The sequence below is a fragment of the Pituophis catenifer genome, unplaced genomic scaffold, assembly GCF_029215685.1.
Source record: "Pituophis catenifer annectens isolate HBS135680 unplaced genomic scaffold, rPitCat1.0.hap2 SCAF_3, whole genome shotgun sequence".
NCBI classification, from domain to species: domain Eukaryota; kingdom Metazoa; phylum Chordata; class Lepidosauria; order Squamata; family Colubridae; genus Pituophis; species Pituophis catenifer.
In genome coordinates this window covers 44,304,623-44,322,069 of record NW_027256883.1, presented here as the reverse complement: position 1 = coordinate 44,322,069, position 17,447 = coordinate 44,304,623, and the positions used below count along the sequence as shown (strand labels likewise).

General features: G+C 33.9%; 1 protein-coding gene across 1 annotated transcript in view; it reads left to right on the top strand.

The window, feature by feature from the left end:
• Nucleotides 1–17,447, top strand: part of SPIDR (scaffold protein involved in DNA repair) — a 168,534-nt gene that overhangs the window by 132,142 nt on the left and 18,945 nt on the right. The window contains exons 11-15 of the mRNA XM_070942313.1: nucleotides 4,117–4,278; nucleotides 5,370–5,457; nucleotides 8,135–8,275; nucleotides 8,368–8,427; nucleotides 16,518–16,728. Coding sequence (XP_070798414.1) covers nucleotides 4,117–4,278; nucleotides 5,370–5,457; nucleotides 8,135–8,275; nucleotides 8,368–8,427; nucleotides 16,518–16,728 — 662 coding nt within the window. The remainder of the gene's footprint in view (nucleotides 1–4,116; nucleotides 4,279–5,369; nucleotides 5,458–8,134; nucleotides 8,276–8,367; nucleotides 8,428–16,517; nucleotides 16,729–17,447) is intronic.

Below are 17,447 nucleotides of genomic sequence, written 5' to 3'. Positions count from 1 at the left end.
CCGTCAAAGCTGATGTACTTCCCTCAAAATGGGATTTTGACTTTATTCCCAGAAATAAAAATAATTAAATTTCTTGTCTGTCATAAAGAATTTTACATTCCTTTAGATGAGAAAACTTCTCTATAACAAATATATTTTTAAGTTGGTTGTAATTCTGATTAATATTATTCAGATTTTAGTTAATGTGGATTTGTGTTACATGTGTTTATTCTTATCAAAATAAATTATGAAAGCACACACAACAGCCAAAACATTCTATGGAGGTGTGAGAATATTCTAGAACTGATAAGAAAGATATTAGACCTAATATGAAGTTTCTTTGCAGAAGAATTACTTTTAGAATTCTTATATTACAGGCTCTTTATTTTTATTTTTCAGTGCCTGCATATCTGATTGCCTGATTCTGATTGCACTCTAGATAACGTGTGCCGTTGGTGGATGGGTTTTGTTTGTATTAGAAAAGTTCAGATAAATTAAATCCACATTGGGTGGAGCCTTGAGGGTTGCTGTTTGATTCTAAGCCACACCAGTAGAAGCTACTTGAGCTCCACCTCAAGACTTGACCAGACAAGTTGTTAGATTGGAACTCTGTGGGCAACCTTGTGCTTGTTTTGATTAAAAGAGTGGAACACAAGAGGTCTTGCTAAGAGTGCATGTGCTGCTTCATGCTTTGTCCCTTGCTAGGATGCACCTAGAGATAGGTTTTCCTTCAGGGGGCAAGTATAATTGCCAAGTTCACTGCATTTTGGAAGAGCAAATGTCTTCATTGATCACAGGAAATATGGACTGTACTCTTATTTTTTCACCAACTTCCGCTTTTCTTTTTATCCCTTCTCTCTACTTTCATTAACTCAGAAAGCTAACAGAAGACTGAACAGCTATTTCCTTTCTGTTTATTAAATGTATTTAGTTCTGTATTTTTGCTTTTACAATACCTATTTGAAAATGTTACTACAAATACCAAATTTTCTTTTTCTTTTTCTTTGGGTCTTTCTGTTATACTGATATCCTCAGAAAAGCATTAAAAAAAACTGTTTACTTTATGGAATGCATTTCAGCCTTAATCCTTTGGAACAGTGAAAATCGTAAAAAAAACCCACCAACCTCATTTCCAAGTTTCAGGGCATATGTGTATAATTACTGATGAAAAAAGTAATTTTCTATCTTTCCCAAGAATGATGACTAATTAGGAGTGGGTATGATGGCATGATAGCATTTCCATATAAACAGTGGGAAATGAATAAATATAAGCATTACCAACACAATCTTAAAAAAATAGTGAAAAGAATTGGCCTCACCTTCTCGCTCCCCTGCCTCCAGCTCTTTTAGGGAATTAACAGAATATTCCCAAGCTTTGAAATGGGATTTTTATTGTTTGCTCCAAACTACTCACTGTACTTGATACACTTGCATCTACCTACTTCTGATAGGAACAAGAACCTTCCATATCGAAACAAAACAAAACTATTGCAAGCATAAGAAATGTTAAGAAGAGACCTAGTCTAGCATGTCAGATATGAAAGGGTTTATTTGTTGTTTTCTTCAAGCATTCACTTGTACAATTTCCTTCAATAGGCACATAGATTTATTGTTACAAGGAAAATCAGGCCAGAGATTTTTTTGGGGGGGGAATAGTCTAATCTCTGTCATCTCAGATAGCCTCTGCCTCTTCGCTCCTCCCAGTGAATCATGTGTCTTGAGTATCTTGTTTACATGTCTTTTCTTACACCCTCAGTTTTATGTACTCTCCGTAACTACATACCTAACAGTCTCTCTTCGTGTTTGGGCATCTGCATATGGTTTTGAAGTGGTAATTGTAGAGAATATCAGTTTTACCCCTTGACAATTTTCCACCTATTTTATGTTCAGCTATAAGCAAATAGCTTTTTCACAAAGTAGATATATCTGAAGGCAGATATACTTGTCCCAGGATAATGTTTCAACATCCAATCTGGGTTGGTTACCACGACCAGAGGTTTAGTCTTCTGAGTTTTCAGATCCATGCTGGAGCCCATCCTTGGGGAATTGAGAAAAAGAATAGTTGCTTAGAACTAATGAATTGATTCTGCACAAGAGTTTTTTTTTTATTTATTCAAATTTCTTTCTTTTGGGGGGTTGAAGGGAAATATTTCAGCTGTAGGATTGCGTAGGAGGGAATTCTGACAGTCAAAGTCCCAATATATGTAGAGAGCACTCATATGGAGAAACTGATATATGACAGTTTAGGAAGTAGTAATTATTGTAAATAAGAATTATGAGTTCAGGTATCTCCAGGGACTACAAATTGTCTAAAAGAGCTCGCAGAAAAAGAAGAAATTACAAATGATTATTAATGAATTATAGACACTAAAACTGATTAAAAAGCAATAGGTGAAGAGCACTTAAATAAATTCTTAGTTAAAATTGGCAGATAAAAATAATTTCTGTTGTAAATCAGTACAGTGGTAAATCAAGTGATCACATGACCAGACCCAATTTTACAGCCATTTTTTCTGTGATCATAAAGCAAATCATTGCGGTTAGTAAGCAAATTGCAGTCAGTAAGCAAATCCAGTTCCCCCATTTGATGTTTTTCCCCCAGCTGGAAAGGTCCTAAATTGTGACTGCAGAAATTGCAGCTGGGAGCCCGTTGCCAAGCACCCAAATTGCAATCTTGTGAATATGCAGGTGGTATGACAGAATTGTGAAGACAGGTTGTATATCACTTTTTCTGAGGTCATTGTAACCTTGAACCATTATTAAGCAGATGGTTATGTGAAGGCCTTACCTGTATATGAGCTGCATTTGGTGTATTTAGATGCCTGGAAACCAATATATTAAATCTTTAAAAGGTTAAAAAATAACAGCCTGTTAAATTTTTATTATAAATAAAATAGTTGAAAGATTTCGAAGCATAAAAATTTGATCAGCACATTTAGTTTCTGATAGTTGCACTTTGCACCTAATTATTTTTCTAAGTATATTTCAAAATAAGATGCATTTCTAACATGAGGCCAGATCATCTCAGTCTGCAGTAGTCTAGACTCTGCTTTAAGTTGTGTTGATAACAGAACAGAATAACAGAAGGGAAGGGATCTTGAAGGTCTTCCAATCCAACCCTCTGCTCAGGCAGAAAACCCTATATCATTTTCCAACCTCTTAAATATTTCCAGTGTTGGACATCCTCAACTTCTGGAGGCAAGTTGTTCCACAGATTAATTGTTCTAACTGTCAGGAAATTTCTCCTTAGTTCTAGGTTGATTCACACCTTCATCACTAGTTTCCAACCATTGGTGGAGTCCTTCGGGAGTAGGGCGGTATAGAAATCTAATAAAATGAAAATGAAAATGAATGAAATGGTGGAATCCATTGGTGATGAATGGGACCTAGGGGAAAGGCATTTATTGTGGTGACCAAATTTAATATCATTATGTTTTTGAGAAATGCGGTCTCACCTCTAAGAGACAATGTGATCAGATGAGCTTCTTACTGATTATGTCAACATATTTGTATTGCTCCTAAATTTAATCTGATTTACATGTAATATAAGTAACACTTGCATGTTACCTGCTTATTTGTGACATTGCAGGTAACCTTAGTTAGGTATCTTAAATCATTTTTTTTGGTGGCTTTAATGTAAACGTTAAAAAGAAATTGGTAGTAGAACATAAATCTACAAAATAAGTTATGAGAAGATACTATTGAATAGGAGTCTGATCTGCTTAGTATATTAGGCTCAATTTATCTGAATTTTCAAGCTAAGAATTTCTCTACTACTCTGTTTTTGTTGCTTTTCTTAAATTTGACATCCAGAGAAACGCAATTAGGCAGGTGACATCGTGTTGTACTTTACAATTTTCCAAATCTTTTGTCATTGGCCATAATAGCTGAGATTCGTGTAAATCATTGCTGAAAATTTCTTAGTGTACTTAGTTGTCATTTTAAAAACTGATATATCAGTACTTAATAAAGCTCTTGATTACCAATTGCTAAGTATTTCAATTACATTAGAATTTAGGAAGTCTTAAAGTAAAAGTAAAATTTCTCTGCTAAAAATTTTTTTCAAAAAAACCTGAGATGATCGAGATGTAGAAAAAGCGTGTTGCTAATGAGATAACATTTACATACCCTTTGTAGGTTGTGTCTGCTGGTTCAGGACATCTATGGAATATTTAGTGAAATACAGCTTCCAGTTCTATGTTCCTCTTCACAACTGATAGAACAATATAGAAAAAAATGGGAAGGAAAATGCTGTCATGTTTCTAGACTGAAAATTTTGCGAAGAGTCACCAGGGGAAGGTAAGAAAAGTCACAGAACTTCTTTGCATCTTAAGGTGAAGAGGCAGCAGAAAACCCAACAATTCTTGCATATTCCTACTAGCATAGCTCAATGAATTTGAATAACATTGTACTCAATTGTTAGAAAAAATTACTGTGCAGTTTGCTCTTAAATTGAAAACTTTTATTACCATGGAACATATTCCTTGTCCCTTATTGTTGTTGCACACTTTTTGTTCTGCTGTTTTTGAGAGTAGATGATTAGAACGCCATACAGTCATTGCTAAAGCAACTGGATTAATTCTATGTAAGGTAGTATCTTTGTTTCCTGACATCCTTTCGTGTTATTGTGCTGATTCATGCATGATTACCTTTCTTCCCAAAGTTAACTTGAATACTTTACAGCTGTTTAACAGAAGGTGACTAATGAGTGATTATGATAAAAGAAGAAAAAGAGGGCAGTGTGCTAAATTTTATCATGTAAAATGTTCTGTGTTGTTTTGTGCTGTACATGCCATTTTGTAAAGGAAAAGAACTAAAAACACAACCAATCATTTAAATAAAAATGTTTCTACTGACTAGATACTGCCAGTAGATGTTATAATTGCACTGAAATTAGCATATTTGGTTTCAATGTACATTGTAGAAAATAAAAGCCATATATCAAAACTAATCTTCATTTTGACATCATCCCCAAAATATTAAACTTATCATTAACTTGTTATATTGGATTTTCTGTAAAACTTTTTTCAGATTGGCTTGCCACCTTCCACTGCTTTCTTTACAACATAACTTATTTACATCTTTTCTGTTTTTCATAATTAAATTACAGGCTTTAGACATTGCTGCATTGTATTTTAATTCTACAGTATACTGGATTCTCATAGACACATACCATTTCATCTAGAATGGCTTCCATATCAATATCTTGTGAAATTTCTTATAGTAGTAGTACAAGATTCCATTGTAATTCAAAATAATTAAAATATAGATGCAGTCTCAGCAAAAACAACAAAAAATATTTTGATAGTATGTTTCTAATGATTACACTTTTATTGTACATACTCACATAGATTTTATCATATTTGTACTTTGCTTACTTGTTTTGATAGAACTCTAGGGCTTTTTAGCCTGATTGACAGTCTATGGCCACCATTATCACCTCTTCAAGTTCCGGGCAAGAGACAAGAAAATAAAGGAGTAAGATACTTTTAGACTTGTTTTTTTCAAAAATAATCATATAAATAAGATTTCCTTAATAATTATCTTCTCAATGCCCTCATTACACTTTCAACATTGTATTTTCCTCCCTTAATATAACATCACCAACAATTACTGTTATTGGTAATGTGCAACAGAAAATCTTATTTATGGTTCTATGGAAAAGTATTTTACATTTAGAAGCAAAGAATCCTAAAAAATGAAAATCCTGAAGGAAATTAAAAATGAAATGTTTAGTATAATTATGTACATGAAATTCCAAATTAATTTGATTTAACCTAGGTTCATTTTAAAATCTTCAAAGAGTAGCATCTTCAGCTGCAAATGCCCTATTTTCTTCAATCAACCACCATATTTAATCACAATCTTATATAAAATCAGAGCTAGAACCATATATGGAGATAAAACTTCTATAATAGAATACTTTATGCATGCTAAAACAGTGTTGTTAGCTGTGAAAATGAGAAAATATGAAGTAAATAAAATGTATACAAAGCTGTTTGCAGTAATTAAGATACCATAGTTTGTTGTTTAAAATTTGACAGTAATTTAATGAGATTTTGAGATTTTGTTGTACTAATTTATAACTATTGCAATTTGGGAGAGAAAGATAGCTAAGGTACTTTTTAGCAGGGAAGATGTATTTCCTGCTACAAAAGCATATTCAAAAAGATAATAAGACACTAGAATATTCTTGTACTTAACACCGAAATCATTTTTTCTCAAATATCACATAGATAAAATAGATAAAATCCATATTTTAAACGTTACCTAAGTCTTGTAGAAGTAGATAAGATCAATGTTGCATAGATTTTGCAAGGATATTTTTCTATGCCTCTTAAGGAATAATTTCAATCTCTCTCTCTCTCTCTCTCTCTCTCTCTCTCCCCCCCACTCCCTCCCTCCCTTTCTATCTTCTCCCTCTATTCTCTCCCCCTCTCTCTATCCTCTCTACTCCTCTTCTAATGAATGGAAAATCTGTTTACTTTGATACCTCTTATCTCAGCAAAATAAAATGTTATTTAAGGTTCCTACTTAATTATAACTTCAGTCTGGGAGGGACTCTGCAGAATATTAAACCTCAGATTAAAGTATGTTGATGCTTATGCTCTTTGAGTAAAATTTGAAGTAGGAGCCATGTAGGAATTGAATAATGAAACAGGTGGAGCTATGGTTAGGGCAGTTATAGCCTGCTTTGCCTTGTATTTTAATTCCTTTATAAATAAATAATATTCTCAAAATGGAGGAACAGTTTGGTGCAATGGTTAAGGTACCAGGCTTAATGAGGGGTTGTCCACCTCCTCTCTTAGCAGTGGAAGACATATCCTTTTAAGCGGTTCCATCCTGTCCCTGTGGGTGTAGTCCTTCCAAAATTGCTGTTTTATCACTGCTATGCTTCTCTTCCTATTGTTAGTATGCTAGCTGTGGGAGAAACCCAGAAATGTTCTTTCACCAGCATAAAACTCTCACTGGGTTACTGCTGTGGGGAATATACCACCAAAGCGGATTTGTATTAATATAGAATAAAACCCTTTTCTGGCCCTTCTGTAAATTTACTAAGTGCTTCACAAATCAATCTTTCTTTGAAAGCTTTTTCCAATTCTCCACCCATCTGCACAACACCCACTTCTACAGTCTGTAAGGAATCATGCTTTGTGCAACATAAAAAGCGCAAATACTGATGCAAGGGGCATTTGTGTGTTATGTCTTCCAGTGAAAGGATATACTTACAATATATATTCACTTTTATGCTTCGCTGAGTTTCTTGTTAATTCACATTGGAAAGTCTGTGGAGGTATATTCAATGATTGGCTTGCACTTATCTCTTAGTTGATTTGGGTAGAGCAATGATGGTTGAAGGTGGGGTTTGTGAATTTCAGATTTACATGCATATGGACAAAATAGAGCGAAAGCACCCGGGATCCTTTAGTCAGGATGTTAAATAGGTATACGGTGCTTCGGAACATGAATCACAGATTTAGTAAGTTGTGATAGTTCAGAAACTCCATGTGCACAAATGGATATACAAAGATGAAACTGTTTTCATTGTCATTCCTTTGTAATTGGAGTAATTATCAAGAAATAACTTTCAGTATTTATTGATCTTTACATTTATAATTAGCATTACATTGCTTCATACAATCTTCAAATAAATAAAATAGATTTAATCTCATTACAGCCACCTATAAAGAGAACATCATGTTATGTTCTACTATTCATGTCCCCAATTATCCTCATGCTGCTGGATGCATGAGGATAATTCAGTTTGGCAGCATTCTTGTTTTTCAGTAACATAGCTTAAAATATTTATTGATGGTTTCACCCTCGTGTTTAATATTCTAAATAACAGAGAAAGTATGTGAAGAAATTAAAATATTAGAACCCCATTTGGCCAGTATTATGATAGCAAAAGCAATTTCCATGATTTGTTACTTTGTGTTTAGCTATAATCTTTTGTGTCATAAATTTGTGTCATAAATACTCAGAATAAAGTGTAGATGAAATATTATTTCTGATTTTGCAAAGATGATTGACATTTGGAGAAGTGAGTCTCTTCTCACTAATTTAGAAGGGCTTCCTAGACCATACCAAATAAATTAATTTAGTATGGAGCATCCGTTTATTAAATGACTGTATCTATTTTTATTATTTTCAGCACATTACTGCTAATCAGCTTCCTCCAAGTTTCTGTTACATTCTTGCTGCTTCTGCTGATTACATTGATGCAGATGAAAGAGAACAATTGTCAAATTTATATTTCCCCCCAGCTGTTCATAGTCTCAAGGAAGTTTACCAGGTATTTTTTTTTCCTCAAAAATTTTACAATCAGTAATCAACCAGTAATAGTTTGGAATTCAATATTAAGTCCAAATTTTAATTGTTTTTCAGATGGGCGATTTACCTCAGCGTTGCAGTTTTTGGGCATATGTTATATATCGAAGACTGCAGGTATTGTTTTTATGTAAATAATCTTCCTTTATACATCAACAAGTTATTTTTAATTATTGCATTTATGTTCTGGGTTTAAGAGCTCAGTGTGTGCATATAGGAATCTCTCTTTATTTTATTTGCACAAAACCTTGTAAGATAGGCTGAGCTAAAAGGAAGTGACTAGATCAAAATCACTCACTTTGGTCAAACAGATTCCTGAACCTCATTCTTCTTATCCCAGTCCAAACCTAAACCACTGAATATGTTGTCAGTCTAAATGAGAATCCTTTTATGTGCTAGAGGATTCTTTGGGTTTGATCATAGTAGAATTTCTTCTCCAGAAATACAGGAGCCATTTTCTACATTGAAATTGTTTTTTAGTTTTGAAATAGTAAATGAATTATATGTGTCTTCTATTCATTGCCATGTAAATGGTAATGTCTCTTTCTTTGTAAAGTGTATAAACGAAAGTTATTTGCTATTGTTATCATAAACAAACATGTTCATTGGTCCTATTCAGTAACAGTTCAATTCTCCTTATCACAGTTAGTTTGTAAGAAAATTGTTGACATGTTCTCATAATTCCAAATATGCTCAACAGTTCAAAAAGATGGCCAACACATTTCCTTAATGAGGGATCCTTGGTGCCCTCTGAGCTTTGTTGTTTTTTTGCAGATGTTCATTACCCAAACTAGCACTGCTAACACTGATGTTACCTAGTTTGGGTAATGAAATGTCTGCAAGAAATCAACCAAGCTCAGAGAGCACTAAGCACTCCTCATTTCAACCTTGAGCTACAAATACTCTCCTTTATTGGTACAATTCCTTAAAGCCTGATGCCGCCTTAAGAGTTTCATTAGAGGGTTTCCATCTTTATAGTTGTTTGATTGTTATTCTGTCTTTCCTCTAAAAACTTAAGGTTTACGTAGGGATTTCCTTGCCTTTTATCCCAGGAACAACAATTTTATGAAGTGGGCTCAGGGAAAATAACTGGCCCAAAATCACCCAGTTGGTTCCCATGAATAAGGACAAATGTGAACTTGGGTGCTTTCAGTCCTACTTCATATTGGCTGTCCAATTATTAAATCAAATTACTAGATTATATAATGTCGATGGATTCATATTAAAATTAAAAAAATCATTTTAGAAAAGTTATTTACAATAAAATGAAAGAATAAAGTAAAAATAGTATTATGATACTAAAGAAGTAGTGTGTTATACCTAAAATAATCTTACTCATTTAGACAGTGGATAATATAAATAACTCCACTTACAAAAAGTTTTGTGTATACAGTACCGGAAAGAAGATTTTGATTGAACTGGAACTATTGCATTCACCAGAAACTACTCTGAAAGATACAAAGATGACACCAAATGCATATTTGTATGTTGAAAATATTACATAATTAGATGAGAGATGACTAAGTGTGTAAATCTAGAAACTGCAGTAAAAACTGAATATATCTGGGTAGATTTCATTTGCCACGTCCTCTGTCCTTTATAATCCAGATGGTTAACTCTTTATTTTTGCCTTCTTTTCAAGCTATCTTCCTAAGATTTCTAACATTTTCTTTCACTAAACATTTTATATGGGCATGTGGGCAGCTGCTGGAGTTTGCTTGTCAGTACAGTTCTACAAATTACTCCAACAAAACATATGACATACCTGTCATATGTTAAATTCCAGAGATTTTAACTGGATATCACATTAAATGAAAATGAAACATGAAACTTTCCTTAAAAGTACACATGGGAGACACTAAGAGTTAAAAGTCTTGTAAAATTTTGTTTGTTTTACTTACTACAATCTAATACTCTTATCTGGCATTAAAAGACAATTTAAACATTAGGTTACTTTTAAGCAATAAAGTATATTTTACTTAGTAAGTTAAATAATGGTTGTCTTACTTTTACAGAATCAGTGGTAGTTGAGTGAGCTCTTTTAACAGAAAGAAAAAAAATTGCCTTCTCAAGCATTGCTCCAGACATTTTGGGTTCTTGCATAATTTGTATGCCTCCTGGTTACATCTGCTTCATGTTTGGAAGCCTTTAATACAAGACATCAGCAAGCTCTGTTGAAATTAGCTGTACATCTGGGAAATCCTCACTCCCCACAGCTAAGCATGTTCATGATGGCTATTTTATCCCTAAACTTCAGATTATATCCTAAGTATAATAGGATATTATACCTAGGAAAAGGAAAAATAGGCTGATCAACAGTGACTTTCCTACATTTACATTATTGTAAAGAAGAGGGAGTTTAAGCAAACTTTAAGATAATATTTAAGACAATTTATATGTCATCCCCAGTGTTTTTCATTTCCTGTAACCATCTCTCTTCTTCCTATTTTAAAAGATACTGTCCCATCAACAGCAGGTTGTACATATAAACTCCTTTTAGGACTGTGCTCCAATTATCTGTTAAACTGTAGTATAATTCACAGAAGTTTGTGTGATGATAAATTAGTTTATATTGACTTGAAGAACTGCTAGAAGAGACCAATAGTGCATTTTTATAAGTATGATCCTTTCACGACAACCAAGTATGCTCCTTTCACAACAACCAATCAGATTCCTTTAGGAAGTCCATAATAGGGACAAGAAAGCATTAGCCATTTCCTGAAGATATTAAGTGGCTTTGAATTTGGAAGTTCTGGTGCACCAAATATTATAATAGATCTATATCCTTTTTTGAGATATATATTATATTCTAAATGTGATAATAAAATAGATGTCTTTAATCCCAGAGAGGTGTAGTCTATTTCTATAAGTGACTCGCCATGAACTGTCCATAGAAGAGTAGTTGGGCAGCATCCAGAATATACAATTATTTCCAATTTTAGGTAATCCACTTCCAGAATTACATTAACCACCCAGGAATATTCAGATTTTCCTGTTTGAGTGGAACAGAGGAAAAAATGATATGTGTTGGGGGAAAATCAAAATTCTGCAGCTCTGTGACAGAATTTTGCACATCTCTGTTATATTCTCTTAGTTCCAAATCTTTTATAATCCCAATCCTTAAATCAGATCTTCATGAGAAATCCAGCTATAAAGATATGCTTGTATTCTTTCTCAGAATTTCTGGGATGATTGGGCACAAATAAAACATGTATGCTTCTGTCTGATAATTCGATTCATTTTAAGATATCCAGAGCAGATTGGCAGAGTAAGTAGATAGATGGATGGATGGATGGATGGATGGATGGATGGATGGATGGATAGTTAGAGGTTAACCCCATTTTCATAAACATTAAATAGTCAATAAGAGCGATAAAATCTGTCAAGAATAACTAGTGCAGGACACTAAGAAAATAATTGATTTTAATTCAATAAGGCAACTGATGAATCTTTTACAATTAAATGTAAGTTAATTGTGTCCAAACATGGCTATGTATCAGTCTTGGTCACATCTAAGCCCTGCTGTATCCCAGTATAATCCACCAAACAGCTGGTGGGCACCACTGGTTGTAAGCTGTAGAGCTCCCTATTAGGATTTTTTTTTTCACCATCTCAGGTGGCCTACGCAAAGTTTGCCGCAAGCTTAGGAGAAGACTAGAATCGTATAATAGCACAGTTGGTTTATAGTACAGTTTTTCAAATTTACGTTCTTTCTTTAGCTTCTTTGATCCTATGTTCTCAGTTTCCACAAATTAAAAGCATAGCCTTTGTACTAGAAACATCCCAGATTATTTTGTTTCACATGTGCATTAATTTTGTTTTAATTAATATGAAATTTTTTAAAAAAATCATTCAGAATTCTGCAACTGAATAGCAATGTTAGTTCAAATATTTAATTGAAGGTAGTATTTTATAGTAGTCACTTAATTCTACTTTATCAGCATCTTCAAAATGGAAAAAAGATACACCATTATTGGAAATGAGGTCCAGAAATTAGGAAAAATGTAAACAAGCTAAACAAGCTCACCTAGGTTAACTGTTCCAGAAATAAAATGTCAGGGCTGCAACTTGTTTATTAGTTCAATCTCTGCTAGCAAGGATGTGTCCTTCATAAAAGTCTACTATATCATAAAATATGAGAGAAAGACCTTGGTTCAGCTTAAAATTCTTTTGCAGACTAATTCATTCCAGGAAAAATAATCTTTTCTGACTACATTTTGTGTTTAAGAGTCAAATCTCCTTTTGTCTTCTTTTTAAATCAGAACTCCAGAGAACTAGTGGAACTAAAATTCTTCAGTTCTTTCTGTGAATTGGGAAATGGAAATATTGTCTTTTTATTATTACTATTCAGAATAAGTATTATGGTACGAAAGGAAAATGAGGAAATATATTCCATCTGGGCTCGGGGAACTGTACTGTCACATAACTCAATCCTGCTGCTGTTTGTCTGTTCTGTCCTTTTTGTTCAGAACAAATTGACACACATACAGGAAGATGATGGTTTTAAAGTGACTTATTGTTATTTGCTTTCTGGCTGACAGTCTTGTTGGTCAGAATCTAAAGGTTAGTAATTCAGTGTTCCAGTGTTTCTGCTTTATGTCTTTAAAAAGTATAATTAAAATTCAATTTTCAATTAACAATTGAAATGAGAACAGCAGCAAAACAAGATTGAAGAAATTATACATTGCAGTTTATTAACCCTTTTTGTCACTCATATTTTCCAGGTTTTTTTTTTTTTTGAGGCCATAAATAAAATTAATATACAATTATTTGAAAAATATAATGCAAATATCAGATTAAAGCTCTAATATTCTTGATTCTGAAGAGATATGGTAGCTATAGAAATCTGTTAATAGAAAAAGTATTACTGTGACATTTTAAAGACTAATTGAATTGTTATGTCTACGGATGATGATATAATGCTAAGTGGAAGTATCTGTAGAGTTGGGTGCATGCCAATAGAACTCCGAATAGCAGACTCTCAGCTCCTGGAAAGGGTCATTTGGTTCTGTGGAAATGGGTGAATTATGGCAGAAGTGCTGAGAAGAAAAGGGAGATCATGATCCTGCTCACTTGTTGTTTTAAATTCAACTACAGCATTAGTATTTCAATTTAAACACTCAAATTTTATAGATATTTTATAACACCTTTTGGTATACCACATACCTTTAATAGTATAATCTATACATGTTTCTTTGACTTCTGAGAGGGCCTACTTTCAGGAAGATGTGCCTAAGCATTTTATATCAAAATCTTGAATGACAAAAATGTCAGATGGTAAAAGTTGAATAAAATTTTAATCTGAAGTAATTCTGCAGTATTTTCAAGAATCTTCAAGAACCTTTCAGTGTTTATATTCACTATTTAATAGTAAACTTCTTAGTACAAAGCTGAAACTCTTTGAGTCTAGAAGGAGCTACAAAAGGTAAGCAATTTCATTATGAGATCATCTGTTTTGATGACCTTTATCTTTTGTTGAATATATTTGTCTTCCTGTCCCAAATAGGATATTTATGTTGCTAGAATAGATGTTTTTGTTTCTCCTCTACCTTTTATGAATCATTTAGTTTGTATGCATCCTTGAAAAATGTCAAAATTTATCCAGGAAGAAAACTTCCATGTTTATATCTATAGAGTTTCTACCAAGAAAATTACATTGCACAGTATAGGAATAATGCTTCTGGTATTTTCTTTATTCAAAGAAAAAAAACACATAACAATTGTTTAAAATTTCAAAATAATACTAGTCAAAGGCATCACATCATATAGCATGTTTGAATTGCTCAATAATTATGAAATCCTCAAAGTGACTTATTTGAAAACAAATGCATAAGGAAAACATTTATATTTAAACCTTAATTAAGGGTGAACTATTCATAGTTAGAGGCAGGACTTTATGCTTTTTAGTGGCCAAAAACGTCTATGTGTAGAAAGATGAGGTAAATTGGGTAAGCTCAGAATTTTTCTAAGGGAATTGGAATAAGTCTGTGAGATTGATGTTCAACTCTATCTTAAGCCGGAATTTGACTGGATGATTATCAGTCACGATTCAGCCCAACCTACTTTAAAGAATTGTTATTCAAATAAAATTGGAAAAAAGAATACCATGTATGCTGCATTGCATTTTTGGAGGAAAAGCAAGATATAAAACTAACAAAAGAAGTGAAATTTAGAATTTACAGGTTTTATTAATATTTTTCACTTCAAAATTTTACTTACTTTCAGCCCATGTAGTAGAGTTGATTCTGGAAATTGCAAAAGGGGACTCACAGAGCTGCAAATTATACCTGCACTATAGTGACTTTCACTTTGACCAATAAGATGGGTTGTAATAATTTAATTTAATTTAATTTAATTTCCAATTTATATACCGCCCTTCTCCCTGAGGACTCAGGGCGGTGTACAGCCAAGATAAAAAACATAGAATACAAATATTAAAAACATTTAAAAATATATATAAATTTTGGCCCGAAGTTAAGAATCACAAACTAATTAAAAGAATTTAAAAATTTGTTCTAAGCCAACCCGGCTTGCTGAAAAAGATAGGTTTTCAGGGAACGACGGAAGGCATTGAGGTCATGGATTCTTCTTATCTCCGGGGGCAACTGATTCCAGAGGGTGGGAGCCCCCACAGAGAAGGCCCTCCCCCTGGGGGCCACCAGCCTACATTGTTTGGCTGATGGCACCCTGAGGAGGCCCTCTCTGTGGGAGCGCACAGGTCGATGGGAGGTCGTCGGTAGCAGCAGGCGGTCTCGGAGATAGCTAGGCCCTATGCCATGGATCGCTTTAAAGATGATAACCAACACCTTGAAGCGCACCCGGAAGACCACCGGGAGCCAGTGCAGCTCGCGCAGGAGCGGTGTTACATGGGAGCGCCATGTTTCTCCCATCACTACCCGCGCTGCTGCATTCTGGACCAGCTGGAGCCTCCGGGTGCTCTTCAAGGGGAGCCCCATGTAGAGAGCGTTGCAGTAGTCAAGGCGAGAGGTGACGAGGGCATGAGTGACTGTGCACAAGGAATCCCGATCAAGAATGGGCCGCAACTGGCGAATCAGGCGAACCTGATAAAAGGTCCCCCTGGTAACAGTTTGCTGTGTCGAATTGCTACAGATAGACATCACTTAACAACTGCCCTCTTTAGCAACTATTCAAAGGTATGACAGCACTTAAAAAATAACTTTATGAACAGTCCTTGCATTTATGACTGTTGCACTATCCCTACAGTCACACAAATTTAGGTGTTTTACAACAAGCAGTTATTTACAGTGACCATAATGTTTCATGGTCATGTGCTTGTCATTTGTACACTTTACAGCTAGCTTTAAACAAGCAGAGTCAATTGAAAGCCTGGCAGTAAAATTGCAGTTAACAGAAAAATAGAGTTGGAAGGGACCTTGGAGGTCTTCTAGTCTAACCTCCTGCTCAAGCAGAAAACCCTGTAATATTTCAGACAAATGATTCTCAAATCTTAAAATTCTTATAAATTTTAATTTTGTCTTGCTTAATGACTGTGAGAGATTCTCTTAATGATTGTGGTAGAAGTGAGGTTGCAAATCCACCACAGTCACTTGATAACTCACTTAATGACCACATGCCTTAGTGACAAAGAGTGGTTCCAGTTGTGGTTGTTAAATGAAAATTACCTGTATAGCAACTTTGAATATGGTACCCTTTTACTTTCTAAGTTTCAAATCTAGTCATATCACATAGTTGATTTATTGCAATCAATAGACAGCAGTGATGATCATTGATTTTATCCCAGCATGTATACAGGACCTGGATGTCTTTCTGCTTATGGCTGGAGTACAACCATAATCACCTCCTGATCTTTTGAAGATTTACAAAAGATCTAGTGATTCTATATGTCACCTGAAACTATTTAAATTTGTAGCCAATATTTTGAGCTTGGATGGTGGTGGTTAAGGGTGAGATATGGGAAGAAGAGAAACGATGTGCAGCCATTATCTTAAAATCACTCTAAATAGAATAAAATTGTGCCATAAAAATTTGGCAATTTTTGTCTCTGAACTTCAGTTTGGAGGGTAGAGTAGGCTGCATGTGTTGTATGATCCATTGATTGTACTCTGATTAAAATGCTGCTAGCTAAATTGAAGTTTTCATCTGCTTAATTGTCTTTAATTTTATGCTGGTTAGAAAATATTTTTCTTAAACTTTAACATTTAATTTTTTCCCCCTTTCAACCCTAGGAAATGGGCAGCACTTCCCCAGACCAAAGACAATTTTGGCTATTTGTCACTGATTTCTCACTGCAAAGAGAGTCTGAGATCAATTCTGGAACCCCCAAAACGCTACCTGTCTCAGTTTCTTCATCATGTGTGATTGATGTGGAAGTAATGGAAGCATTCAAGAGCTCATCCCCTTGTATTGTTTTCTTCAAGGACGCTATGTGTGGAAATGGTAAGGGTTAGTACTTCATAACAAAATAGAAATAAATGCAAACTAACAGAAATTAAAAGAATGTGTACAAACGTGTTATAATGCATATAAATATATAGACTAGTTTTTAAACATATCATTAAATATTGAGGACCTAAAATAATATATATCAGTCTTTCCATTATATAGAAAACAGTCTCTGCACAAACTGAAAGCAAACAGAAATCTGAAATCCAAGATTATAAATTTATACACTACCCAGAGTTGCTTTGGATTATAAAATGGGCAGCATATAAATATAAATAAATAAATAATAACTAAATAATCCGGGCTCACATCACTTTCCCAACTTCTAAGAATAATTCGTTGATTAGAAATAGATTTAGCAAACAGAGGTCTGTTAAACCCAAATAATGAGGCAATCTGAATTGGATATCATATCCAATATGAGAATATAATATAGCCCCTTACCCCTTTTATACTTGCAATAGTCAGTCATCCTTAAACATTCTATGGGTATCCAATAAGCATAAAAATTAATATATTGTTGATTTCTTAAGATCTTACATTTAATGTTCTTTAAAACCTCATTCATTGAATTGTTAAAACAGGATAAATGAATAAAATCCATACCAATTTAGTGTTCACCTCCCCAGCAAGAAGATGTGGATAATTCTTTCAAAAGCAAATCACAGAGCTTTCCAAGAGCATGGAGCAATAGTGATAGGAAACTTAATTAC